This window comes from Amblyomma mixtum, chromosome 7 (assembly GCF_055824585.1).
Source record: "Amblyomma mixtum isolate Tamu chromosome 7, ASM5582458v1, whole genome shotgun sequence".
Taxonomy (NCBI): domain Eukaryota; kingdom Metazoa; phylum Arthropoda; class Arachnida; order Ixodida; family Ixodidae; genus Amblyomma; species Amblyomma mixtum.
In genome coordinates, this window is record NC_143018.1 from 87,398,845 (window position 1) to 87,426,661 (window position 27,817).

The 27,817-nt window shown below is 49.1% G+C and overlaps 1 protein-coding gene across 1 annotated transcript; it reads right to left on the reverse strand.

Moving 5' to 3' along the window:
* Window positions 1–27,459, reverse strand: LOC149336732 (regucalcin-like). Its single transcript, XM_089554767.1, has 5 exons — window positions 27,303–27,459; window positions 12,098–12,292; window positions 11,191–11,400; window positions 7,203–7,349; window positions 1–194 (listed from the first exon to the last, which is right to left on the reverse strand). The coding sequence occupies exons 1-5, from the start codon at window positions 27,457–27,459 to the stop codon at window positions 1–3; spliced, it is 903 nt and encodes a 300-aa protein (XP_089410893.1).
* Between the last annotated feature and the right edge of the window lie 358 nt (window positions 27,460–27,817).

Genomic DNA, 27,817 nt, shown 5'->3' on the forward strand with positions numbered 1-27,817 from the left:
TCAGCCGCCGAACTCGTAGGCGGCCTTGCCCTTGACTCCCAGCTCCGTCACTTTAAAGAGTCGGCCGTCTTCCGGTCTCGCGGCGTCCGGCCGGAAGCTGCCGGAAGTGACGTACAGCGTGTCGTAGTTCTTGCCCCCGAAGCAGCACGATGACGTGTACTCGGCTGGGAAGCTGACCTTGGTCAGGATCTTGGCTGCATGGATGCGAAAGTAAAACAGAGGGTGAAAAAAATCAGCTTCGTCCCTCTTTCGAAGGTTTGGTTTGGAGTGGTTTATGGGGTTTTACGCCCCGAAGCGACTCAGGCTATGAGAGACGCCGTAGTGAAGGGCTCCGGAAATTTCGACCAGCTGGGGTTCTTTAACGTGCACTGACATCGCACAGTACACGGGCCTCTAGAAGGATAACACATTAGACGAGTGTGAGGCAATAACTGATTTGTGGCTCGCACAGAAATACGAGCGCAGGACAGTGCACAGATTTCTGAAAAACTTTTTAAAAAAATCTACTCCACCTTGGGGGATTCCCCTAAAACATTTGACCAACACTGTTCCCACTTCGAGTTATTGATCAATTCGCTCTCGCCCTACCATAAGCTTGCCGTCCCGGTTAGCTCAATTGGTAGAGCGACTGCTCCGGTGAAGCGGTGGTCCCGGGTTCGAACCCCGGACCAGGACGAATTTTTCTTTAACTGCGAAGTTTCTGAGAAAGCTGTATAGCTTTCCTTTGTAGCCGTATGGCTGCGCTTGGGTGGGTGTCAATGAGTAATTACTGCCTTATTACCTTACGGAACATCTGAATTTCCTCACTGTCTGAAGGCGGCGCCTGATATTGTGGGATGGCCTGCGCAGGCAGCGAAGGTAAGTAGCTTACGCTTTGCTTTGTGGTTCCGTGTTAAGGTTGGGAATAAATTGGGCATTTTATTGGCTTCCGCAGTCCAAATACTCTTCCTGGCAGCCGTAAAAGACGGCCTAGGACATGACGTTTTATAAGGGGCTAAAAGAAGGCCGATACCGCATGCCGCCAGACCTTCTATTTTTAGCTATAAAGTGAGTCATACGATCCTGCAATGTCTTTATGGCTGCGTATACCAGCTGTTTTACCGAAGGATAACTAGAGTTTAAAACTAGGTTTTTGGGATACCGAGATGACTTCTGCTACGTTGTAATACCGGTGTTGGCGGACATCAAAAAACAGAGGATCACGTTAACTAGTGAGCTGGTTAACTAATTTGCAATATCTAACTTCTTGACTATCACATTTCAGGACGTTCGTTGCTACAGGAGATTTTTAGCCGGCTGTTGTAACAGTAATATTACTTTATACACATTTCGGCTGCCGCGCGCTTTCTTCGAAAAGCGCGAGCTATGAAGCTTTCTGCTCACTACGCGTCAACCAGTGTCGTACGTACCACGTGACCTTCTCTACCGCCCGCGTCCGGGTGTTCACCGCTGCTCGCTGCTTCAGCCAACACAGGAGATAGACGGGCACGGTGGACGTGCGCCACGGAGAGTCGTGAAGTGATTGACGTGGCTTCGGCGCGCGCTTTTTGATAAAGAAATACGACAGCGGAAATTGTAGGGCATGGTTTGGGTAATCGCATTTTTGTAGTTTTAGAAAGTGAAACGCCTAATGCTACAAATCTCCAGTCGCAATAGAGCACCCAACTGTAATGAAGCTATGTTACTATTTCACAAGATTTAGGTATTTTTTATGCCCGCTGACATCGGTATTTCGAAGTCGAAGATGTGACCTCGATAACTCACAAAGCCTATTTTTAGGAATTTTGGTTCCCCATCTTTCAAACAACCCCTATATGAAGGAGCAGGATGGCGGTGGTTCACGCGGACTTTAACTCACGTGCAGATGAGAGGGTTTATTACGGTCTATCTCGAGAACCGTTGAAACAACCAAGCAAGAAAATCTGTCTCCGGCCACGACGTGTATCAAATCTCCAGAGACGTAGAACAGGACAGTCCTACTCAGTGAGATTGCAAACCACGGCGTTATTGTACGCATTGCATGATATCTGATGATGATAAATAGGTGGTCATTGCGTAATGAATAAGACGCCGGCCTCCAAATTACGCTGTGAGAAAAGATTTGTGTTACTTGTTCATGGTTTAATATTTCAGGCATATTCCAGCAATAAATGAACTAGGACAGAAAGACGCTCACGATACAAATTCTGTCATCCGTGTATATCTGTTGATGTCGAATGTCCGCTGGGACAAGCATCGTCACTAATGGTCCCTCGGTATAATCGCACGGACTTTTGATGAACCAGACATGTCCTCGTCTAATGTGTTATCCTTTCAGTCGCACCGCCGAAGAGCTTTCGTCACGCAGAATCATAGACAAAATTTTTCTGGTAGCATTAATATACTGTCTTGCTGTACATCACAAAAAAACTGTTATTCATTCCATCTGGTGCAACATGCATGCCGTTAGGTACAAATGGCTTTTGAGTAAATTCGTTTGGCGGACCTCGAAAAATAATTTCTTTTACCTCGAAACCACAGCCCCAAACTTTCTCACCTCAGACCGTAAGTACAAGGGACAGATTATAGGAGCCGATTAAGGTCAACAAGAGTCAGAACATGTTGAACAGACAACGACAAATGATCTATTACATACAAATAAGAGCAACAGAGCTCGACTACGGTATTAAGGCGAGCGTTAGGCTTAGTAGTTGTTCCACACGCGCCTTACTTAAGTTGTCCTCTCATGCGTGCCAGCCGACTAGGGTTAGGATGCGCCGCACCTGATCCCGTTGGCCTAGCGCGACTCTACGTGGAAAGAAGAGAACAAGCTTCTCGCGCTGTGTAGTGCGACAGACGATGACGTTGATGCTTGCGGTACGAACTGAACACAATAAAAGTCAATAAATTCATTTAGCCGTTAACGTCAAGAATTTTGTGCCCTGCTTCTCAATTTTTTTTTAATTAATGCATCCATTAGAGTGTTACAACATAATCTTCCAAGCCTCGGCGAATACCCACAGTATGTACCGTTTCGCACTTGAGGAGGACAGGGGGAAAAATGAGAACATTTCAGCAGATATAAACAACAGCTACAACACCACAGCGATGCATGTGAATGTGGCTTTGGTTTCTGAACTTTCCTCGCCCGTAGTTGCACGTCAGTGTACGCCTCAGGCTGGTCAAATGTTTACGGGAATCCCCTAAGGTGGAGTAGATTTTGTAATCAGGGAGTAAATATTCATTGACGTCCACCCGATCGCAGCCATACGGCGACAAAGGACAGCTGTACAGCTTTCTCAGAAACTTCGTAGTTAAACATTCGTGCCGGTCCGGGGTTCGAACCCGGGACCACCACTTCACTGGAGCAGTCGCTCTACCAATAATAAGCGTAATAAGGGAGTATTGCGTAATAAAGTTGTATTTACGCCCTTATTACGCCACAGGCTCTAACCTTCGCGCATGCGCAATGACGTTAGGGTTTTAAGTGCTGCACTCGCGCGAAGCTAGAAGGCCCGTCGGCCTTTCGGGCACTAGAAGCGGTCCAGGGTCCGTACGCCAGGGGTTGTGAATGAGCGAAACTTTAAACGGTATTCCTCTCTTCTAGACCCCGGCTCCTTTCCTCACGCAGCCCGGGTAGCGCCAGCCGGGAAATACGGCGTAGTGAGCGCTATGCGTGCTCGAGTAATTGCACGTAATCGTTATTTAGAACCGTGACGTTATGTGCCCGTTAAATGCTGTCGCTTGCGCTGTTTGTTCCAAGGAAATTTATCGCACGGCAAGATTTGCTCTAAAGGGCATTAGCTCATCTGTCGGTTGCAATGCGGCCTCGGCGGCCCATTGATGCAGGTGCGCTCGGCCTATTTTCGTGATCGAAAACAAGTTCGGCATTTTTCAGCTAAATGTGTTCGGCATCCGCGACAGCTTTGCGGGGTCCAGTGCCTCATAGTGATGTTTTTATCCCCGGTGAGTGAAAGCCCATACACGACGTTGTTGGTGCTGAGGACTAGTTCATGGTTCCGGATCTCTTTCCCATTGGGAGCATTTCATTCGAAGTTGGCAGCGAAGCCCGTGCGGATTGATACTCGTCCACGTTCTGGTTGCTCGAAATTATAATATGGCATGGTTGACAAGCTAGAAGTGGCATGGACGCTTATACACGGCATTGGTGGTGCTGAGGGTTGGATGATGGTTCTGAATTCTGTCCCATTGGTTGCCTTTCAGTTGGTTGGTTGGTTGGTTGATTTATGGGGTTTAACACCCCGAAGCAACTCAGGCTATGAGAGACGCCGTAGTGAAGGGCTCCGGAAATTTCGACCACCTGGGCTTCTTAAAAACGTGCTCTGACATCGCACAGTACACGGGCCTCTAGAATTTCTCCTCCAAAGAAATTCGACTATGATGTCGACTAGAATTTCGACTATGATGTCATTAGCCAGCGTTTGTTCCCTCATCCACTCCGCCCGCTTCCGATATCTTAACGTTACACCTGTCGTTTTTCTTTCCATAACTCGCTACGATGTCCTTAACTTAAGCTGAACCCTCTTTTTTAGCCTCCACGTTTCAGTCCCATAGGTTAGTACCGGCAAGATACAGCTGTATGCTTTTCTCTGAGGGATATACGTTGATTTATTGGGGTTTGACGTCCCAAAGCGACTCATGCTCTGTGGGACGCTGTAGTGAAGGGCTCCGGAAATTTCGACCACCTGGGGTTCTATGACGTGCGCGGACATAGCACAGTACACGGAGTTCTAGAATTTCACCTCCATTGAAATTCAGCCGCCACAGCCGGCATCGAACCCGTGTCTTTCAGGCCAGCATCCCAGCGCCGTAAACACTGAGCCACCGCGGCGGGCTGAGGGATATAGGTAAACTGGCATTCATGATCTGAGAGAACCTGCCATATGCTCTCCACCCCATTCTTATTCGTCTAGTTATTTCCCTCTCGTGATCCGGGTCACCGGTCACTACCTGCCCTAAGTATACATATTCTCCTACTACTTCCAGCACCTCGCTACCAATTGCGAACAGCTGTTGAACCCTGATGAACATTACTTTGGTTTTCTGCATGCTAATTTTTAGATCCACCGTTCTGCTCTGCCTGTCTAACTCATTGATCATGCTTTGCAGCTCATGTCCTGAGTGACTTAGCAAGGCACTGTGATCGGCGAATTGCAAATTACTTTGGTATTCTCCACTAACTCTTATCGCCAACTGTTCCCATTTCAGGCCTCGGAATACCTCCTTTAGACAGGCTGTGAATAGCATTGGCGAGATCGTGTCCTCCTGCATGACGCCTTTCCTTTTTGGAATTTTATTGCTGGCTTTATGGAGGACTGTGGGAGCTATGCAATTGTTATACAGGGTGTTTCACCTAAGACTTTCTGCAATTTTTAAAAATAAGCTATTTGAATTAGATGCGTGCTTTTTCTGGCATAGCATTGTCAGTGGTGTAGTACATCATAATGCAGCTAAGACGTGCTAACTAGCAGGCTTGTTAACCAATATTTAATAGTTAACTTTTAAACTATTACCGTTGGGCTCCTTAATTATTGAGAGACATGCAGCCCACCGTAAGTAATATCCATATCCATTTTTAGAATTTCGAGAACGCGATTATCCTCGGCGCTGTGGCCCAACAAATTCTGGCTATTTCGACGAGTTAGGTTCACTGGAGAGGTTGCTTTGCCTGCAAGCTTCTCAAACCGCATGCATTTTGACGCGATGTAGGCGAAATTTGTTGGGCCACAGTGCCGAGGATAATCGCGTTCTCGAAATTCTAAAAACAGATATGGATATTACTTACGGTGGGCTGCATGCCTCTCAATAATTAAGGAGCCCAACGGTAATAGTTTAAAAGTTAACTATTAAATATTGGTTAACAAGCCTGCTAGTCAGCACGTCTTAGCTGCATTATGATGTACTACACCACTGACAATGCTATGCCAGAAAAAGCGCGCATCTAATTCAAATAGCTTATTTTTAAAAATTGCAGAAAGTCTTAAGTGATACGCCCTGTATATATCTTCCAATATAAAAAAAGTCATATCCATGAAGTCGTAACGCTGCACACCAGTTACAAGTTCGCTCTCAGCCGAAAGCATAGCTCGGAACAACGACTAAAATTGTTTTCACACCTTCATGCACGTCAAGACAGGCAGCAGCATAGTGAACGGGTTGTGTCTGACCAGGACAGCTATTAATAAGGGCACTATGTCCAGGTCAGTGCGCGTGCGCACAGCGAGATGCGAGAAAGTGAAGGCAGCGTTACGCAACAAGGACAGGGAAAGGAAAGCTAGACATGAAAACAGCTCAAGCTTCCTTTCTCTATCCTTGTGGAGCAGTGCTGCCTTCACTGCACGTGAATCCACCCTCCCAGGTCAGCCCTCAGCGCTGACCTAAATCCAAGAATACAGGGCGAATTCCCATGTTCAGCTGCTCAGATGGCGTACCGAGGCAGTAATTTTCGGCATTGTTTAAGTATTCCCATAAATTTCTCCTCCCGAGAAGCGACAGTGGCAGGGGGAAATGATGACGTGAGGTGAATGTTTTGGGAAAAGCCAGACTTTTGAAGCTCCATCTCCGGGCATTATAAGTTATCCGCTCAGTCGGTGGTTTGAAGCGTTCGCAACGGGATCACCCAAACGCAGCGGGATCATCCTTCCACATCGTTTGACAAATATGATGGCTCTCGTCTAGATGCGCCAAATCCCCGCAGTGTAACATAAGAGGACGTACCGGGGTTATATGCAGCCGATCCCGGGTGGAATGTTTAGGGAAACCCCCAAGGTGGAGTAGATTTGTAATAAGGGAGGAGGGCAGCTGTATAGCTGCATAAAGCAGCATGGCTTTCCTTTGTAGCCTTATGGAGTCGCTTGGGTGGATGCCAGTCAGTAATTACTCCCTTATTTCAGCCGATCCTGGAGGGTACACTCTAAGATTGCGGCAAGGGTGCTCGGCCATTCAGTATTTCCCAAATCGCTGCACCTATACCCGCTGGTGGCCAGACAACCACACCATGAATTTCATAGGTTACTTCAGTTATCCACTCGGCTGATATGTGACCACGGGCGCTTAATATTTACGGGGAGAACTTCATTATAAAAGCAAATGTGACTTGACTAATGCTCACTGGGGCAGATAAATGCTGGAACATAACTAAGTTATGGGATCTATCATTTCTCCCCTGACTTACATCGCATGACAAAACTCAGTGGTCCTACCAGTTTCCGGGTCAATCTGCACGACGGCGTAGCCTCCGAAGCAGGCCAGCCAGACTTTGTCGTTGAGGTCAATGGTCATGCCGTCCGGCACTCCCATCTCCTGGAAGCCGGGCGTCTTGTGGAAGTCAACCAGAACTCGGCGGTTGCCTGCGATGGTCCTCGCGCATTAAACAAAGCGCCGAGTTGAACCGCTATAAAACCGTGAAAAGACGACCGCTGAAATCGCTTTGCAACCACTGCCCTGTGGCGGATACATTAGTGGTGCGGGTGAGTTCTTCTCCTCTACCTTGACCTAAAATGGAAGGAAGTCTGGATAGCAAATCTGGAAGTATACTTTCCAGGTAGGCCGCATATGCACCCTTGCGACGTATCGCCGTTCAGCCAAGGAACGCGAACCATTCAGGCATTTGATTCACTGCTGCCACTAATGGGAACAGCTCTAAGAAGACGCAGGACAAGCCATAGAAGGAGCAGAACTGTACGTACTCCTTGTGGACTTGTTCGCCGCTTTCTTTCCGCTGGTTCCTTCAGTGCCATCTTGCAATTGAAGCCTTGCCTCGAGCACTTACAGAGCTGTGAGTGTCGAACGCCACATTTGGTATTTGTGCTCAAACTACGCGCACAGCTGGAATGGGGATCAAGAAAATGAATGTGCTTAATCATTGCTATATTGATGAGCGAGGTGCTGAGTTCCGATTTCCCGCAATTAAGTGAAGCGATTCCTTCATTTCAGATCTTACAATTTCCAAGGACATTATCCCGAAGCGCCATCTGTTGACAACCAGCAGCGAACACCGCGCAAACCCATGTAAATATTAACGCGACACCGATAAGGAGCTCATGTCCTAAAAAAATCCGTCGGCGGTGTCGTTGACGTAGTTGACCGTGAGCAAAAAATCTAAGCAAAATCTCCAGAGAAGCAATCTACGAAGTAGATGGGTCACCTAGGTCGCGTGACCCTGCGGCGTCATCACAAACTGCCCACCATGGCAGGTGGCAGTTATATTCATTATTATGCGAAGCATATTAAAGTAGGTTTTGGGCCTTCGCGCGACGCCCGGCGGTGGCCACCATTGACCTTCAAGTGACCTTCAAGTAGGTCACGTGACATGACGTCACGTGATGACGTCACACCGGCTGCAGATGGGGCCTCATATCGCGCCGTCGGTCGCCTCCCGGCGGTGGCCACCATTGACCTTGAAGTGAGATCACATGATGTGACGTCACGTGATGACGTCACACCGGCTGCAGATGGGGCCTCATATCGCGCCGTCGGACGTCGCCCGGCTGAGGCCTTCACGCTTCGGTTCGCGCCGTCGCACGCGACGCGGCGGCGGCGCCACCATCGCTACATCACGTGATATGTGACGTCACGCCAGGGATGAGGCGGCGCGCGCCCGCCGTCGCATCGGTCTCTGTGCCCGCAACCGCGCTAGCGTCTTTGCGCCGGGCGTGTATGCGGTCAAGTTGCCTCCAAACGCTAAGGACATGCTTCGCATCCACTGGGCTTAACCTTGATAAGCCTCCAATTTTTTGGTCGTTTGGAAAGAGCAACCTGGGCAGCACAAGGCTCACTAACCGCCGGCGCATCGATTAACCGCGGCACCACTGCAAGAATTATGCCCTGTCTTCGAGAAACAAGGCCCTTCTCTTACAGTTATAATGCGAAAATTGCGCGTGTCCACAGGGAGGGTACGGCGAGTTACTCGCTAGCTGGTTCGAGAAATGATTCGAGAAATGCTAATCGGGGATTACTCCCCGATTGTAATTCTAATCCACATTCGGTGATTGATCTAAAAAACTGCACTGTCCAGTACTTCTTTTCAGACTAGAGCAGAAAGAACAAAAAAAAAACAGCAACATCAAGTACAGATCCCGCGAATATTTTATTTATTTATTTATTTACACATACTGCAGTCATAGAGACCAAGCAGGGGGGCAACATTCAAAAAGCAAAAATAATATCAAACACTACGCAAATCCAGCGTTCCGGCAACAATAAAAGAAGAAAACCAAACAGAGGGCAATGATATTGTTAAGTTTACACATACAATAAGACACTCTTTTCAAAAGCAGCGGCATCCTGAGCCGAAAAGACATTTGCTGGCAGTGAGTTCCATGTTGTGATTGTTCGGGGAAAAAATGAGTTTTTGAACGTATTTGTGCGTGCAAAGTACGGGGTAAGGTTATGGTTGTGGCTATTGCGTGTCTGCCGTGTAGAACGGGGGGATATATAGGGAGCAGGATTAATATTAAATTGACTAGAGTAAAATGAGTACAAAAATTTAAGCCTTGCGAGTGCTCTCCTTCTTTCTAGAGTGGATATGTTCTTCGTAGACATCAGAACGGATGGCGAGATAGAGCTATGGTAAGCGTTAAAAATGAAACGGACGGCTTTTCTTTGGATCATCTCAAGTTTCTTTATATCCTTTTTTAAGTGCGGATCCCATACGACGGAAGCATACTCAAGTTTCGGACGAATTAGTGTGTTGAAGGCAAGTTGTTTAAGTTCAGAGGGAGCGTGTTTTAATTTGTGTCTTAGAAGGCCGAGGTTCCTTGAAGCAGACGAGCAAATGCTATTAATGTGGCTGGACCATGAAAGGCGATTTGTAATGGTGACTCCAAGATATTTGTATTCGCTCACCTGTAGCAGTGGAAGATTGTTTATTGCGTAATTAAAACTGTATGGTGCTTTCTTGTTAGTAACCTGAAGAAGAACCGATTTGTCGCTATTTATTTTCATGGACCAAAGGGTGCACCACTCTAGGACATTATTAAGATTTGACTGCAAGCATTCTTGGTCGGTAGTGCTGCTAATTTTCTTAAACAGAATGCAGTCATCTGCGAATAGTCTAATACTGACTTCGGACGTATTTACGGAGTTAACCAAATCATTGATATAAATAAGGAATAAAAGAGGCCCAAGTACGCTGCCTTGAGGCACACCAGAGGTAACGGGTAAAATACCTGAATGAGATTTTTTAACATCGACGAACTGTTTTCTGTTGGAAAGATAGGTTTTAATCCATTTGACAAGTGCTGTTGGAAGACCAAGATGCTGAAGTTTAAAGATGAGCTTATTGTGCATGACGCGATCAAACGCCTTGCTGAAATCTAAAAAAATGACGTCAACCTGTCCAGCATTGTCAATCGATGAAGCGAATTCATGAACTGTAGTGACGAGCTGAGTAACCGTAGATAAGCCTCTTCTAAAACCATGTTGAAAGGGAGACAGGATGTTATTTTTTCCAGAAATGACATAAGATATTTAGATATAACATGCTCCATAAGCTTGCAGGTACCTGAAGTTAGCGATATGGGACGGTAATTGTTAACGTTCAAACGATCACCTTTCTTAAAAATTGGAACAACGCGAGCTAAGCGCCAGTCATCAGGGACAACAGAATCTTTTAATGAAAGTTCGAAGAGGCGAGTTAAAATGTGGGCTAATGGTTCGGAATAACGGCGCAGAAACTCATTAGGGATATCATCAGGCCCCACTGCCGATTTCGTTTTTAAGTTTAGCAGCATGTTTAGTACGCCTTCATAGCTTATAAAGTCACCTGATATATATGAAAAGGAACTAAGAACATTCTTTTAAATATTACGCCATAATGCTGCGTGACAAGCACACACTTTTCTGTTTTCAAACTAGATTTCCTTTTTGGTGTGTAACACCCAAAAATTAGTAGAGAAAACTTATCAAAGAAATAACCACAGTTGGCCTCCTGTGGTGCAAACTGGTCGTTCCTTTGATATTTGAGGGACCTTTATGATATGGTGTAGCGCTACTGCGTACTGGCTTAAGTGATGGACAAATTTCAAAAGTAGCGAGTCCACATACCAACACCTCCTCTTAACTTCTCATCTGCGCAGCTTTCCACCTGGACGCCTCATAACTCAGCTGCCGGTGTACAGCAGTTCTAGTGTCTTAACAGGCGAGACTTCAAGGTACGAGGACTTTCGGGCGCGTCATTGCTGCACTCACTGATTTCACCCGTGGCGAGGTCGAAGTCAAAGACGTAGACATATCCGGGCACAGTGTCAACGTAGAACATGGTTCTGTTGTCGCATTTCCAGGTTATTCCGTTGGACAAGGATATCTTGCCGAGCTTGTGTTTCAGCTGTCCCTTGGAGAAGGACCAAAAATTGTTCTTCTCGGGTATCAGGTTCTGCACTCCCGTCGAGGACATTGATCCTGCTGACACAAAGAAGCGTATTCACCGTCATCCTGAACCGATGCCATTGATCGCTGGGTAAGTAAACACTTAAATCACCAACTGCACAGAAAGCACCACCCTCAAGCACTTTTCCGCGGAACATGCCCAACATTCTTGGAGAGAAATTTTTATTATGGGAAAAATTAAAGGTACTGGTGCATATATATTGATGGTAGCATTCCATTCTTCCGATATGTAGCAAAATCTTTTATAGTGGTCCCATCACTGGCACCGAGCAGTTAAGAGTAACATACAAAACCGACGGGGAACGCTTTTGACGATAGCAAAAAAAATGCAAGCCTCCTGACCTGACATCTGGGCATGTATTGATTGTTATATTGTAATCTTACAGTTTACAAAAAATTGCGCTCAAAAGCAATAGAGTGGAAGAACTTGGGGCAATTGAGAACCCCAGGTGGCTGGAAGGAACACGCAGGATTCCACCACGGCCTCTCATAGCGCAAGTGCAGCTTTGGAGTGTTAAACCGCATATAGTGGGCCGTAAAGTTTGCTCATCCTGCTAACAGGCAGAAACCAATCGGTATGCATGCAGAGCTCTACGCGTCGTTTCAAAATCACCGGTGTCTCCGGCAGCCTAATGCAACAGTATGTCGAGATTCTGGGGCGAAGGGCAAGATCAAGACATCTGAATGCAGGATACGACCCCTCACTCACCGATCCACAGGCGTCCGTTGGCATCGCACTTCCCGTCGTTGATGCGTGTCTGCACCGTAGATTCGGGGTCCTGCGTCTCGACCAGTAGCTGCTTCTCTTGCGTGTCCAGGTTAAGCCGGTAGACGCCGCGCTCCATGCACAACGCCACCAAGCGGTTGTTTTCGGCGTACGGGATGGCATTGCCCACATCGCCTTCTGCGGGGGTGTAGACAGGTGCATCTTAAGAGGTGATATACCGGCACTAAAAATAAAGCGCTGTAAGTGGTCCATACACTGCTTGACCGTATTTTTGATAACCTTGGTGGTAGTCGTTAGATTAAGCCTTGGGATAGCGCGCTGCTGGGGTACTCCATCCAAGCAATGGGCACAAATTTAAGGCACCGTCTTGTAGTGTATTCCTGCAGCCCAATGTCCCATGGATCAATAGCAAATAGGCTGCATTCTTTCCTTGGTATGTTCAGCCTCTCGATAACCTGTACCACTCTTATACAAATCAAGTTCATAGAATATACAAACCTGACAGCATCGACTGTTTTTTAAATCACGTGATTCTACCGGTATCTTGTAGGCTGAGGTTATCAGCTTGAATCTTCCTGACTGCATTCGTGCCTCAATTTTAAGCATTCAGGATGGCCAGGAGTAAAAATATTCGCCGTAAACAGCGTTCCAATTCTTGTTAAAGCAGTGAGCCGAATTTCGTAATTGCGCATACTTTTTTACGAGCATGCTGCGGTAAAACAAATGCGCTGGCGAAAAAAATGCGGACAACTATAGCGGTGGCTCGATGGGGTCGCACAGGACTGGCACGACCTCCTAATCACACTTTAGGCCCTCGTATGACTGACCAGAGGCCTGTGGTATGGTATGGGATATAGGTGTATGTTTTCCTTGTGTTCATAAGTTCTCGAGTTCGTATCATGACTTGTGAAAGTTTCTTGCTATATGTAATTTGTCACGTGTTCCTGCAGTTCTGAGGCACAGTTCCTCAGTTTACTTGCTTTTACACTATCGTACAGTGGACGGGTACTATCTTGTTGCGCTCATAATGGCCTAATAGCTGTATCCTGTACTAAATATACATAGAGTTGTGTATCAGTTGCTTAGTTCAAGAGATGGTTTTTGAATATTGTGTGGCATCGTTGATGAGCTGGAATTTCTTCTGCTGTGCTTTCGCTTCTTAAAATTCTCCAGCCACCGACATGTGCATTGCATGCGAACGAATTACAGAATGAATGTGTGCTTTGTTCGAGTATAAAAGGATATTTCGCTAGCAAAGGTAAGTATAATCTAGACCATAACTGATCTCAGATTAAAATAGGTAATACTAATTACCGATGAGGCATCTTCACTCCTGAGCTGTGCACTAGCACTGATACTCAGCAAGTTTTCTCGAAAGAGCCCTTCCCGTAAAACTGTGCTACTCAGTAGAACAAGTCATCTATTGCCACTAAAACCCAGCCCCTGGTGCCAAGTGCAGCAGTCTAATATGACATCCAATAAGCAGTCTAATAAGCCGGCTTTTGGTAGCAGGGTTCCCCTGTTCGGTCCTGACAGCAGTCTCTTAGGCCATCCTTCAGAAGTGCAAACGGGGAGCAGGACGAAAAACGGCTGATGCTCCTCAAAAGACCCCTAGGCCTGAGGTTGTGCCCTACCTCCCAAAATCTCGCAAAACCTGAAAAAAAGACACTAGCAGGCATGTTTTGTTCTCGGCTCCAAACAAGTTGGGAAAGCTCTGTCCACGCAGTGGAAATGCAAAAAAGCGTGAGTGCCTGAAAAGCACCAGAAGCCATTAGTAAGGTGTTCCACTGAAGTAGCTGGTCTATTCCATTCCCATGTCCTGTGGAAAGTTTTATGTCGGCCAAACTGGACGTTATGTCAATGGCCGTCTAGGAGAACACGCCCTAAAATTGGAAAAGAAATATGATCAATAAAAGCATCTTCTTGCACACGTAAGTAAATGTGAAGCCCGTGTGGCACGGTTTGAAGAGACAAAGGTTCTTGGAAAGAGTAAAGACAGGATAGCACGGATTAGCCTAGAAGCCTACAACATACGTAAACAAACTTGGCAGCGCGAGTGCGTCAGCGAACAGTCTTTATCTCTCTTCCAAGCTGAGATTGGCTTTCTTAATGCAGCCTACCTGTTGATACGGTGGGAAGATATACAAAAGTGTGATACCCTTGCATACCCGCGAATACGTTCTTGATTTGATGGCTCTTTGACAACCCTTGTTTTTTTTGTGTGTTTGTCATCATTTCCGTCCCGACCCTTCCGCCTATATAAGGTGTGGCCTTCCGCCAATAAAACTAATTGCACGGGCCTGCGCTGTGTTTGTGTTTCGGCTGTCTTGTCTGTATCTTTGTTTGCGCAATAAACCCTTCCACATCAAGATGAACTACCAGCTCGCCCAACAGAAAGTTTTAATCCCAATACCATTCTTCATAGATAAAACGTGAACATGAAAGACAGCACGAGGACAATTATGTTATGGAAAGATAGAACTTCTGGGGCCGTTCCAAGCTGTCGTGAGTCGTTCATACGTTCTGTTACAATTCACCAGTGGCTATAGTGAACATATAAAGCCTTTCGCACTAACCGGGCCGGGATACAGGTTCAAAGGTGGCCTTATTTTTATTCAGAAAATCGATATCGGCACAGCCTCCACTTCCCACACAGATTGCCATACCGGCCGCTGAGGACATCATAAATGCTAGGTAATTCAACCTTAACAAACCAAACTTTAAACTAATATCTCATTTTCAGTGCAAGGGTAGTGGGCAACTTTTTTTACTTTTTATGAAACGTAACTCTGAAGCTAGAAAGAGCCTAGCCCCCATCAGACGCTGTTAAAGGGAGACTGAAGCACTTTTTCTGAAAATCGGGCTGGCAGCGGCATCCTATAGTTTTCCATACTGTATGCTGGAATATCGCATCCAAATAAGGCAAAAACAAGCGCGAATTGCCTTTTTTAGCCGAAATATGCGGCCTGTGCCGCGGGGCACGCCGCGCGGCGCGCCGCCGCCCGTGATTGGTCAAGAGAGGTCGTGACGTCACTTTGAGGACTGGAGAAGCTGCCGATGCGGATCTGGCGCTGCGTTGGGGGCAGATCGCAGCTTTCCGTGTCGTTGTAACAGCGAATACGGTGACTATTTTTTTTACTGACCACCGAAGAAAAGGATACTACAGTTTGCTCATTCCACGTATCGCCTGAAACCAAAAAAGACACAAGCAAAAAATTCTATGCCTAGCACAAGCATACGCCAGCGTCAAAGACGCGATGCAGCACAACATCGGCTCGTATTCTCGGAAAGGAGGGAGGGCGCCACCAGCGCCACCGTGATCGGCTGTGCGCACACCGAGCTCCAGCAAAATCACGTCTACGTCCAGGTTCCTGACCTCGGATCGCCACCAACCGGTCTATAGGAGTGCTACTTCATCGCCTGTACGCCTGGTAATCAAAATTCCAAGCGTTCTGCGCCGTTTTCTGGCACATCAGCATCTTGCTGGCCGCCCACGCCGGGCGCGCTAAGCCAAGCCTACATCTGCACCGCCGGGGCAACGCCCCCCGCGCTCGCCAGCATGCTCGCAGCCGGAACGGCGGGGAGCTCGCCTAGCCAGTCAGCAGCCCAGGCGCTGAATCACAAGCACTGTGCTCTCGCGGCGCCCCGGCAAGCCACCGCAGCCACGATCGTCATGAAATTTGCGAACCACCTCAACCTCGGCAACACTTTATTCCCTGTGCCCTGTCGGTCCGTCATGGATTCCGCCCGCCTAACCAAGACTGAACGTGACAATACCTACATCAAACTCCGCACCTCGCAAAACATCCTGGCCATCGATACCCACCGCCCAGCCGCTGCTGACAAGCTGCTTCAACTCAAGCAAGTTTCACTGAACAACACCCAGTACGAAGTCACCTCGTACGTAGCTAACGACCCCCTTAACGCCCGTGGTGTTATACACGGCATCACCATGGACTTTACCGAAGACGACTTTGCCGCTAACCTTCGTGTTGACGGCACCCGACTACTAAGCGCCCGCCGTCTCGGTCGTACCAACACACTTCTGCTCACCGTCGAAGGGCCCCGTCTACCACGCTGTGCCGTCTTCTACAGCGGAGTGTACCGCGTCTACCCGCAAAAGCCCCACAGCAAACAATCCACGCATTGTCACGCCATAGGGCACCGTGCCGACGTCTGTCCTAACAAGCCTAGCCTTGTTCGGTGCTCGATTTGCAGCCAACCGTTTCCTCCTGATCAAGACCCAACGACTACCCCACATGAATGTGAACCACACTGCTGGAACTGCAAGGGCGACCACACACCGTCTCATCCTGAGTGCCCCGCAAGGAAAGACGCCGACGCTGCAGTCCTAAAGTGGCACCGCGCCCAACGACGCCATCGCGCCCGCGCCGCCCCTCCACCCCCTAAAGCCGACGCGACCATCTGGCCGCCCCTGCCTACCTCGAACCGCTACGAGGCCCTTCAGCTCTCCTGCAGCAGCAACAGCAGCAGCAACAGCAGCAGCAACAGCAGCAGCAACAGCCCGGGGCACGAGACCGAGCAAAGAAGTCAATCTCGAACCAAGCCCTCTGCCAAGCGGCCACCGTCCACCACTTCTGGTGCGGCAACCAGCACCTCCACCTCCTCTACTAAACCGCAAGCTTCCGTGATGCAGTCAGAGACTCCACCAAGTCACCAGGTGAGCGGTCCATCTCCCACATCCATCGCACCCCCTCCCCCGTCCTTCAAACACCGGTTTTACTCACGTCCCTCCACACCTACTCCACTTTCACCCCTCCCTACCGACAACGCTATTGCTCTCATACAGCAATCCCTTGCTCCCGTCCTATTGGCCTTACAACAACTGATGGCTCGCGTCGAGCAACTAGAGCACCATCTCCTCTCCCTCGCGTCCTCTGCCCCATGCTCTCCCGACACAGACTCCAATGCTCCCCCTCGAAAGCGCGCAAGCGCCCCTCCTGTGCCTAACCTCGACACCATGGAGGAAGACCCGCATGATGAGTGATATCATGCGACACACATCTCCACCCCAAAACCCTCTAATTATTTGGCAGTGGAACTGCCGCGGTTTTCGTCGCAAGAAAAATGCCCTCTTGCAACACATGCGGATTACTGGCGTTAACCCAGACGTCATCGCACTGCAAGAAACGCACGGTGCCTTTTCTCTTCCAGGTTACGACCATTTTACTCAGCCAAGTATAGTCATGAAGAGAAAAGGACATCAAACGCCCCCTCCTCCGCCGATTTTGACGGTTACATACATACGGCGCACGATACCCACCATTCAGGAAGATACATCCCACCTCAACTCCGGGACGAAAGAGCATGTCCTGACACACTCCACCTATCAGGGTCACCGTATCACCATTTTAAACTGCTACTGGACTCCCTCCGACTCTAAAACCAGCATCCCACCTTTGCATACGGCCCTCCCTGCCTCTAATGTCCCTACTACTTTCGTCCTTCTTGGTGACTTCAACTGCCCACACCCTGCATGGGGATACGACCGTACTTCAGCCTCCGGACGAAAACTCGACCGCTTCGCCAGTATTCATCACCTCACCCTCCTGAATGACACGTTCATGCCTACACGTCTAGGATGTGGAGCACAATCCGACACAAACCCCGACCTTGCATGGATTCGCAGCGATCTCCGCGCTTTTTGGAGTAATACGGGTGACACGATGGGGAGTGATCACTGTATTCTTCAGATAACGTTCACGTCCCAGCGACCCTCCAGACCACCCGGAACACATCTACCTCCCACTATGCTCGTAGACTGGCCAAAGGCTCGGCCGGCCCTCGACTCATCAGTCTCACTCGAGGACCCCGAAAAATGGTGTAGCGCCATTATGGAGACCGTCTCCCAACACACCAAACATATCCACCGATCTCCCGACTATCCATACATTGACACACACCTACTTGGGCTATGGAAACAACGTCGCCGGGCCATAAAAGCTTGGCGCAACTGTAGATCTAGCCACGCACTGAAAAGAAAAGTTGCTGAACTAACGCAAGCAGCCCAAGAATACGCCGACCAACTAGCCACGAACAACTGGCTTCAGCTCTGCGATGACATGGTCGAGAGACTCCACACTCCAAAAGTCTGGCACATTATGCGCACTCTACTTGGACAGGGTAAACCTCGTAACACACTTCAAAAGCTACAGTTGGCCCTCTCCGTCTCACAAGAAGAGCTGGCTGAGCAAATCCGAAATCAATTTTACCCATCCTCTACTTCTCCTGCCAGCTCCCCGTCATACCCTTACACCGAAGAAGAAGCAGACGAGCAAGGAATGAATTCTGACTTCACATTCGCCGAACTTCAGGCTGCTCTACGCTCCCTTAAGCGAAACACAGCACCCGGCCCAGATAAAATTACCTATGGTATACTCCGTAACCTCCCCGATTCAAAACTAGACGAACTTATTCAGATCATTAATACTGTTTGGCGCTCCGGGAAAATTCCCGCTGCGTGGAAAGAGGCACACGTAATTATGATTCCGAAACCAGGAAAATCCTCTGCGCTCATCACTAACCTCCGACCTATATCCATGACTTCTTGCCTAGGGAAGCTGATGGAGAAGATGGCCCTTACCCGCCTCGAATGGCACCTGCATACCAATCGCTGTCTTGCTCCCACTATGTTCGGATTCCGCGCCCACGTATGCACACAAGACATTGGACGGCAAATCTATGAGGATTTGTACGCCTTCCCAAGCAGCGCACAGCTTCGAGTTTTGACCGGCGTGGATATCAAAAAGGCTTTTGATAATGTCGCCCACTCCGCAATTCTCACCAACCTGGCAGACACTCGGCCTGGGGTCCGCATGTTCAACTACATCAAAGACTTTCTTACAGACAGGACCCTCCGAATCATTGGCCCCGACAGCACACCTTCCGCCCCCTTTCCCCTCACCGCAGGTACACCACAGGGATCCATTCTTTCACCTATGCTTTTCAACTTGGCAATGAAAGAACTGCCCCGAAAACTCGCTGAAATTCCTGCCTACGCCACGCTATATATGCGGATGATATCTCTCTCTAGTCTACCACAGGAAACGCCGGGGAACTAGAATCCACTTTGCAGCAAGGCCTCGACGTCGTTCAGGAGCATGCACGCCGCTTAGGTATGAGTTGTTCCGCCGAAAAGTCGGAATACATCGTGGTTTCTAACGCTCCTCAAAAAACCGCTTCTTCCTACCGCGAACTCATTCAACTCTCTCTCGCGCAAACCCCTATTCCCCGACGGAGCCACATCAAGATCCTTGGCTTCACTTTTCAACAAGATGGCAAGTGAAACGTGTGGCTTAGCCAACTCCTGCAACAACTGAACCAAATTCGCCACATGCTGTCCCGTATATCTCGTCAAAAGCATGGACTCAGAGAACACGAACTCCGTCGAGTTATAGAAGCACTCGTTTATTCGAGGGTCATGTACGCCTACCCCTATCAACGCCTCACATCCTCTCAAGTAAGCAAACTGGAAGCGTCTCTGCGTCGCTTCACTCGATTAGCCATGGGAGTTCCCATCTACGCCGCAAATGCTCTGATCGCAGACGCCGCCATTTTCAACTCCCTCGAAGAACGCGCAGCAGCACACCACCGAGCCCAGATACACCGTCTCTCTACCTCCGAGCAAGGCAGAGACCTCCTCAGCCTTTTCGGACACACCATTTCCCAACTACCCTCGCTTCAACCATCTGCTCCCCCGTGGAAAAGCCTCCCGCGTCTTACTGTAAAACCCATTCCACGCCACATGTCTCCAACGATAAATCCCGGGCGGCGTGAAGCACTGGCGAACCATTTACCCGCACTGGGCCACGACACTTACTATACCGATGCCCATATCCTCGAGCACCAAGTAGTTACTGCAGTAGTCGGCCCTCGAAGCACCTCCACGCATCTCCACACAGGAGTGCCCTCCTCAACCGACGCAGAAACGCTGGCCATAGCAGAGGCGATTACGCTTCACGACCACCTTTCCTCCACCATCACCATACGTGCAGACTCTCAGGCTGCCATACGCTCATTCGAATCTCAAAAACTCCCTCCCCATATCCTAGACACTTTGCTGCAATACCTAACAGCCCACCCTACGCTCCATGTCCGCCTTGACTGGATTCCTGGTCATCAAGGTATACCGGAGAATGAGCTTGCTCATGCTCTGGCCCGTGAAAAAATATCACCGGGCCCTCCGACTGCCTGGCCAGCCCATTATAATCCCAAGGCAGACCGCGCTACACACCGACAGGACCACCGCGAACACCTTCGCAATTTGCGCCACATGCGATGAACCCTTCCGTCACCCTTCCATTTCCGTTGCCGTGCTGACGCCACTCTAATTCGACAGGCACAGACTAACTCCCTTCCCTGCGAACTGTATTCCCACTACATCCTTCATAAACCGGGCAAACCCGCCTGTCTCGTGTGCGGGGAGCGCCCCTCAAACATTCATACATATTGGTTATGCCCCCGCGCCACTAACTCTCATACCATACCTTCCTCGCATACCTTGCCTCCCCCCTTTCACCTCACGTGGGCCCGATGGACCGCTCCACCAACCTCTCTGCAGCCCACCCTCTGGCCGCTCCTCGCCGCCCACATCCGACGCATCCAAGGGACACGTGGCCCCACTCCGCCACCGCCGATAAATAACGCCCACCAAACGGGCAGATAAGAAGGCTCGGACTTGAGCTGAAAAATAAAAGTTATCTCTCTCTCTCTCTCTCTCGGAAAGGAAGGGGTGCGAACAATACTCAAGTCAATTACCACCACCGGACGCCTCCTGGCTCGCCCGGAAGAGCGTCATCCTAAAGAAAAGGCCCAAAGCACTGTGTAAATCCTGTTCTCAGTACCCGGCGTTGCAGGTTGGGGCAAGAAAGTATTTCAAGTGAACGATGAAAGAGCACAAAGTTGGTGTCAAAATTAGCGAAGCGCAGTGGCCAAGCACTGCGAGGCATGCGACCACAAGATAGTGACGCAATCATGGTGCGCTGGAAACCAAGCCAAATACGCGCACAAATACGCTTCACTCCTGGCGCGTTCAGCAGATGCCAGAAAATATTAATCGCTGCCTCGGAAACGTTCGCCCTTCCTAGATTTTCAGTTTAGGTTCAGTGAAGTAGTTGCCAACTATATGTGTGTTTAAAAGCCAAGCTAGCTGCAACTCGACCGCTGCCACAACTTGATGAAGAAACCGAGTAAGGTTGCGGTGTTTTTTTGCAAAAACTCGGTTGGAATTCATTTCTCTCATAAATTTGCATCCGAAATCAACGTCGAACGCTTTCATTTTAATTGCTTAGCTAGGATTAAACGAGATGCCGCATATGAAGAGCTTCGATGCTTGCTTACTTTGCTTTATTGTGATTTGCTCTGCTTGCTTGCTTGCTTGCTTGCTTGCTTGCTTGCTTGCTTGCTTGCTTGCTTGCTTGCTTGCTTGCTTGCTTGCTTGCTTGCTTGCTTGCTTGCTTGCTTGCTTGCTTGGACACGTCGAACCGAGTATAAAATCACTAACCGAGCCTTGCTGAGCACGTCTCAGGTGGTCTGGCCGCACCTAAGCTGAGGAGAGCGACACATGCTTAAGCCTCTATAAGGTTTCTTCAGGGGCTAAGTGAGCATGTTTCTACTTTTAAAAGAGGCGCTTCTTCAGAATGGTGACACGCCTCTTATGCGCGAGGAAATCGATGGAACTGTGTCATGGTTCAGCCGCGCCTTTTCGACAGAAATCTCCAGAGATCACACTAGGACAAGCTCTGCCTGTAGCCGCTCTTACGAAAGTGTTTCGAGCAGAGTAAGCTTGCTTTAGTCGGCTTGAACTCTTCGTCACAGCAGCGAGCGGTTGCGCTGCGAGCTTGTGGTCTTGCGGAAAAGAGTGGAAGACGACACAGACTCGGCCGTATTTGTTCGTGGACACGAACGCAGAGTAGCACCTGTTGAATCTGATTCTCAAGGTCGGCTGACACGCTTTGTACGTCGCAACGCACGTAGTACGAGGAACAACGCATGCAGCACGAGAAACAACGCGCGCTGAAAGCGCGCTCGGGTGCGCCGAAGCATCCCCGGCTCCTCAACATGACGTCACGCAGGCCGACATGGACGAGGTTTCCCTCTCTGTTCCCCTCTCGTGCGCTCGCGCGGGGCGCGGGAAATTTAAACATCGCGTTTTAATTGGTGACTGAGCCACTGTTTTAGCCAAAATCGAAAAAATAATTTCACAGACGTGATCAGCAATGACACTACTTCAAAACCCTAGAAGGTTAGCCGATTCGAAAACCGCCTCAGTATCCCTTTAAGCTTTATAATGAAGTTGATGCTTTGGTTGTGTATATGTAATTCTGAAGGCAGAAACAATAATATTCCTTGATTGCTATAAACAGCCAATTACATCAAGAAGACGTCAGCAATCATCGTACCCTAGTAGTTGTCCAGCTCCAGTATTAAAGTACAATGCAGACAGTAAGCATTTATGATGGCAGTGTAAGACGACGACAGCGTACTGCTGTCGCAAATGAGTCACAGTACAGATACCCGTCTCAGTGACGGATGAATGCAAGTGGCAGCGGCTAAGTGTACGACCTCTTTGAAAAGACACCTGGTGTATATTATGTAGACGTAGCAGGCCCATCGCCCACGGGATTTTACACGGCCGCTGTCGTTCACCAGGAAGTGCACGTTGATGCGGACTCTCTTTTCGAGCCCCGAATTCAATGCGAGCCGAGGAAGTAGCGATAGCGCTTGCTGCCGCCCACGCCAATTCGAGAATCATCATTACGGACTCCCGAAAAGCATGTGATCATTACTTGGCAGGGGAGATCTCCCCCTTAGCTGCTTGTATTCTAAGACGGACTGCCACTGATCCAACACCCAAAAGAATCATTTGGGCTCCTGGCCACCAGGGCTTACGAGGTAATGAGGCCGCTGACGCGGCTGCCCGAGCGCTTACTCACCGGGCTCCTCATCCCAGCTCTTCTGGCTCGGAGACTAACCAGCCGCTGCTGCGATTCAAGGAAATTATAACGCATTATAGCGACATCCACCGCCTTTTCCCGGCCCCTGCAAAGGGGCTGAGTAAGACGGAGGAGCAAACTTTAAGGCGCCTGCAGACAGGTACTCTACTCTGTCCTGCAATCTTAAAGCATTACGATCCTAACACGGATTGGCGATGCCCACACTGTGGGGAGACCTCTGATATCTTCCCCATGGTGTGGGCATGTACTCAAAATCCCCACCTCCCCCCTTCCCCTACCCCTTCCAGAGAGGCATGGGAGACTGCCCTTCTCAACTGCTCCTCGCTTGAGTACCAAAGGGCTCTGGTGAAACGGGCTAGAGACGGGGCATTGTCATGCGGTGTCCCGGACTAGGGACGCCGACCATGTAGCGGGGCCACTCTGTGGCTCCCAAACTCTATTTCAGTAATTAAAAGTTTTCACCACCACCACCACCACCACCCCTGCCTAGAGTGGAAACACCAATATTGCTCCGCTCATGCGATTGAACCATGAAGTCGATGTTCACAAGTATTAAGGCGAAAGCCTTTAATGTCTCATCGTTGTAAGCAGCAGTTGTCGACAGAGAATGTCACGCTTTTCAGTTGGTCGAAACGGTCGTGACGTCACAGTGCGCCAATTTCAAACGGGGCCAATTGTACTTTGGCTAGTAACCATGCAACCAATTGAAGGGATCATATAGACATGCTCCAAGTAAGTGGGACTGAGCGTAGTTAATTGATTAATTACCCAATTAGCCTAATTAACTTCTCTAGTCAGGCCATATAAATAAATAAAACCTAGTAAGAAATTGGTCGAGCTCGGGAATCGAACTCCGGTCTTCGGAGTGCGAGACGAGGATGCTATCCACTCCGCCATGCCAGCTCGATGGTTTGGAATGAACAAAGGCACGTCTAGTGAATACGGTGTCTTCGCTCACTGCCATACTCCTCCCTTCCCTTCCGGCGAGGTTTAGGTGTCCACCGAGATATGAGAGAGAAATACATTTCCTTTCCTCAAAAACCAATTTACCGACAAGCGAGGCGTAGAACCGAATGGGCGATGGCGTTCTATGGACTCCCTGGCAGCGTTGCAAGACGCTCTCGCGTTCCACTCTTGGAGGCGAAGCTTAACATCCTAACCACACATCAGTGACCACACTTTAGGTCAAAAAAGTGCACCCCCCCCCCCCTGAATTTTGACGGGTGTCCACCGAGATATGTGAGACAGTTACTGCGTAATTTTCTTTCCTCAAATACAATTTTCATTTTCTTCATTACGGGCCATCTTCGTCTTTCTTCTTTCACTCCCACTTCCTCCGTTCCTCTACGGTGCGGTTCAGGTGTCCACCGAGATGACAAAGATTTACTGCGCCATTTCCTTTCCTCAAAAACCGTTGCGTTGAAACAGCAAGGCACCGCGCCGAACGGGTGGTGGCGTTCCGTGGACTCCCTGGCAGCGCTACAACACGCTGTCGCGTTCCACTCCTAAAGGCGAAGCTTAAGCTTAATTAGCAGTTAATTAGTATCCAGGCATTAATCAGTAATTAACCATTAATTAGTGATTTGTCATCACTTAGTAATTAGTACTCAATTACATGCGACGCCACCAGTACCACAGAAGCACTGAAAGTGGTGCGGAAAACGCTTTCGCCTCTACGCACTTTAGACAGTCAAAGTGCCGCCTGAATTTTTTTTTCAATCTGCTTAGCGCCTTACACCGCAAGGAATTTTATGCGAAGCATATTACTAGAGCTACACTACAGCCCGTCGAGCGCGGCGGTGGAGCTACCATTGACCTTTAGCGTGACCACGTGACACCACGTGACAACATGACGTCATAGCAGAGGAGATATGGGCTGCCGGCTCGCGCGGTCGGCCGCGGCGGTGGAGGCTCCACATCAGAGGCGCTGCAGCTGACCACGTGACGCTACAGCAGCGGTATAAAGCTGAGCTTGCCTCTCTCTCTCCTTCCTCTGATCTTTTAACTCTCCTCTATCTGCACGTGGCAGCAGTGGTGGCTTGGCTCGAGCCAGTAGCAGGCCCGTGCAATTTCTTTTTCATCCTTCTCTCAGTCACAACAACAACAACAACAGCTCTCCGGGCACTTACGAGGCGGCCAGGTGTTGGGATGCCGCCTAGAAGCAGGGCTGATTTGAACGAGAAGCGAAAGCTTCAGCGTGCCACAGAGACCTATGAAGAGCGGGATGAACGTCAACCAAGGAAAGCCATGTATTACCAAGCCTAGCCATCAATATGCTTCGCATCTGACTGGACTTAACCTTAGCTAAGCCTTAGCCATTTTTTCTTTCAATGCGTAATAGGTGATTTCACGAAATATACGTCAAATGCATGACCAAAGGCTTTACCGACACAGTAGTGTGAAAAAAATCTCTGCCTCTCCCGTAACCGAGAGCAGAGTAAGCATGAAATGTTTACGGGCATAACACGAAGTGTACGCGGACAGGACGAGACGCAGGCCTGACAAGAATGTATATGCAGCGCGTTCGAAACTGTCTAAAGTGCGTAGAGGCGAAAGCGTTTTCCGCACCACTTTGCCTATTATATGTCACACTGGTGACGTCACTAGTGGATTACGTCGCACATAATTGATGACGAAGTAATGACAACTTACTAATTAGGGACTAATTACTGGTTAATGACTAAATACTAACCAACTGCTAATTAATAACGCTTAATCTTCGCCTTTAGAAGTGGAACGCGACAGCGTGTTGTAGCGCTGCCAGGCAGTCCACGGAACGCCACCACCCGTTCGGCGCGCTGCCTTGCCCTTTGAACGCAACGATTTTTGAGGAAAGAAAATGGCGCAGTAATTCTGTCATCTCGGTGGACACCCGAACCGCACCGTACAGGAAGGGAGGAACGCCACCCCCCCGTTCGGCGCGAAGCTACCGGCGCTTGTACGTCGGTCCTGTAGGAGGGCTTAGAGAGTCTCGTTAAATCTCGTAAGGTGCCCGGATGTTCTCGTTTCAGTGCCCGGATGAGCGGAATTCAGTGTCCGGATGCTGGCTCTCGGTCTCGGCGTGACGTCACGACACTGCCGACAACGGGAGCTAAAAGCATTTCATGCTTTAAAAAACGAAGGGCGAAGGATATACACAAGATTCATATCTGTTTTCTCGCGCTAATGCACCTGCAATGAACACATACCAACAAGCCAAACGTTCAGGCCTATTAAGACAGCAATGGTGTTCCTCTTCAGCTATTCGGATCTAGGATTGAGCAAGGCTGTTGCAAAGTAAGATTCGAAGTCAGTCTCATCTGTCCGTCGGTTTCTGATTGTCAGGGCCTAAGGTTGCTGCGTGCACTTCTATAAATTCGGTTCGTGCTTGTGCAGCATCAGGGCCTTGAACAGCAAGACAGACCTCTAACTTGTATGTGTTATTAATGAAAAGTGGATGCATCTGCGCCCTTAACTTTGTTTAATGGTCATATGTGGAGTCTAAAGAAATTGCAGGAATTGGAGGCTGACCTCTCCGTTGATGTATGTTTGCTATTTTTGCGCCATTACACTCTCACTCATAGTAATGCTTACTCATCATCGTCATCAGCCTGACTGCGCCCACTGCAGGGCTCTCCAATTAACCATCCCCTTTGCCAGCTGCGGCCGCCGGGTCCGAGCAAACTTCTTAATCTCATCCGCCCACCTAACTTTCTGCCACCCCCAGCTACGCTTGCCTTCTCTTGGAAACCACTCCGTTACCCTTAAAGACCCCAGGTTATCTTGTCTCCGCATTACATGTTCTGTCCAAGCTCATTTCTTCCTCTTGATTTCGGCCAGGATGTCTGTAAACCGCCTTTGTTCCCTCACCCATTCCGCCCGCTTCCGATATCTTGACGTTACACCTATCATTTTTCTTTAAATAACTCACTGCGTTGTCTTTAAGTTAAGAGTTCAGAGTAGTGCGATTTTACTTTGTTCATTGCTGATTCCACGTCTCAGTCCATGCAATAAATTTGAATTTTATATTGCTGGACTCCAACTCTGCTTAGGCCGCAAGCGATGATCATTACTGGTAAATAAACCAATAACCTGCCCCAGCAACGTGCGATCGACTAGTCCAAGATGATGTCTTGGAGCACCAGTCTTTATCTTACTCCCTGACTGAACCACATAGTCACATACTGCATGGTTTCTAACATCCGTGTACGGCACAGTTAGTCGTGACTTACCCAACTTAATTACTTCTGTCTCTTTGCGGAGGTCGGGGTCGTACCGCACCAGCTCCCTCCCAAGGCAGTCAACGTGGAGCAGCGTAGAGCTGCGGCCGTCCCAGTGGGGTCCTTCGCCCAATAGATTCTTGCGGGTGCTGGCCACCTCTACTTTCATCTCGGAGGCTTTCGACTATACGACGAAGGTGCGATAAGGAGGAAACGCAGGCTTATGAACCGAACTGCGCTTGCCCACTGCTGCCCCAACCTGGCTGAGGCACAGAAAGTGTTGGAACTTCTTCTTCGAGACACGCAGGCTTATGAACCGAACTGCGCTTGCCCACTGCTGCCCCAACCTGGCTGAGGCACAGAAAGTGTTGGAACTTCTTCTTCGAGACACGCAGGCTTATGAACCGAACTGCGCTTGCCCACTGCTGCCCCAACCTGGCTGAGGCACAGAAAGTGTTGGAACTTCTTCGAGACACGCAGGCTTATGAACCGAACTGCGCTTGCCCACTGCTGCCCCAACCTGGCTG

Coding starts and splice junctions, on each gene's coding strand:
- LOC149336732 (XM_089554767.1), bottom strand. CDS start 27,459: ATGAAAGTAGAGGTGGCCAGCACCCGCAAGAATCTATTGGGCGAAGGA. Junction 12,293..27,302: donor GACAGAAGTAATTAAGTTGG/GTAAGTCACGAC, acceptor ACACCCCCGCAG/AAGGCGATGTGGGCAATGCC. Junction 195..7,202: donor GCAGATTGACCCGGAAACTG/GTAGGACCACTG, acceptor GCATCCATGCAG/CCAAGATCCTGACCAAGGTC.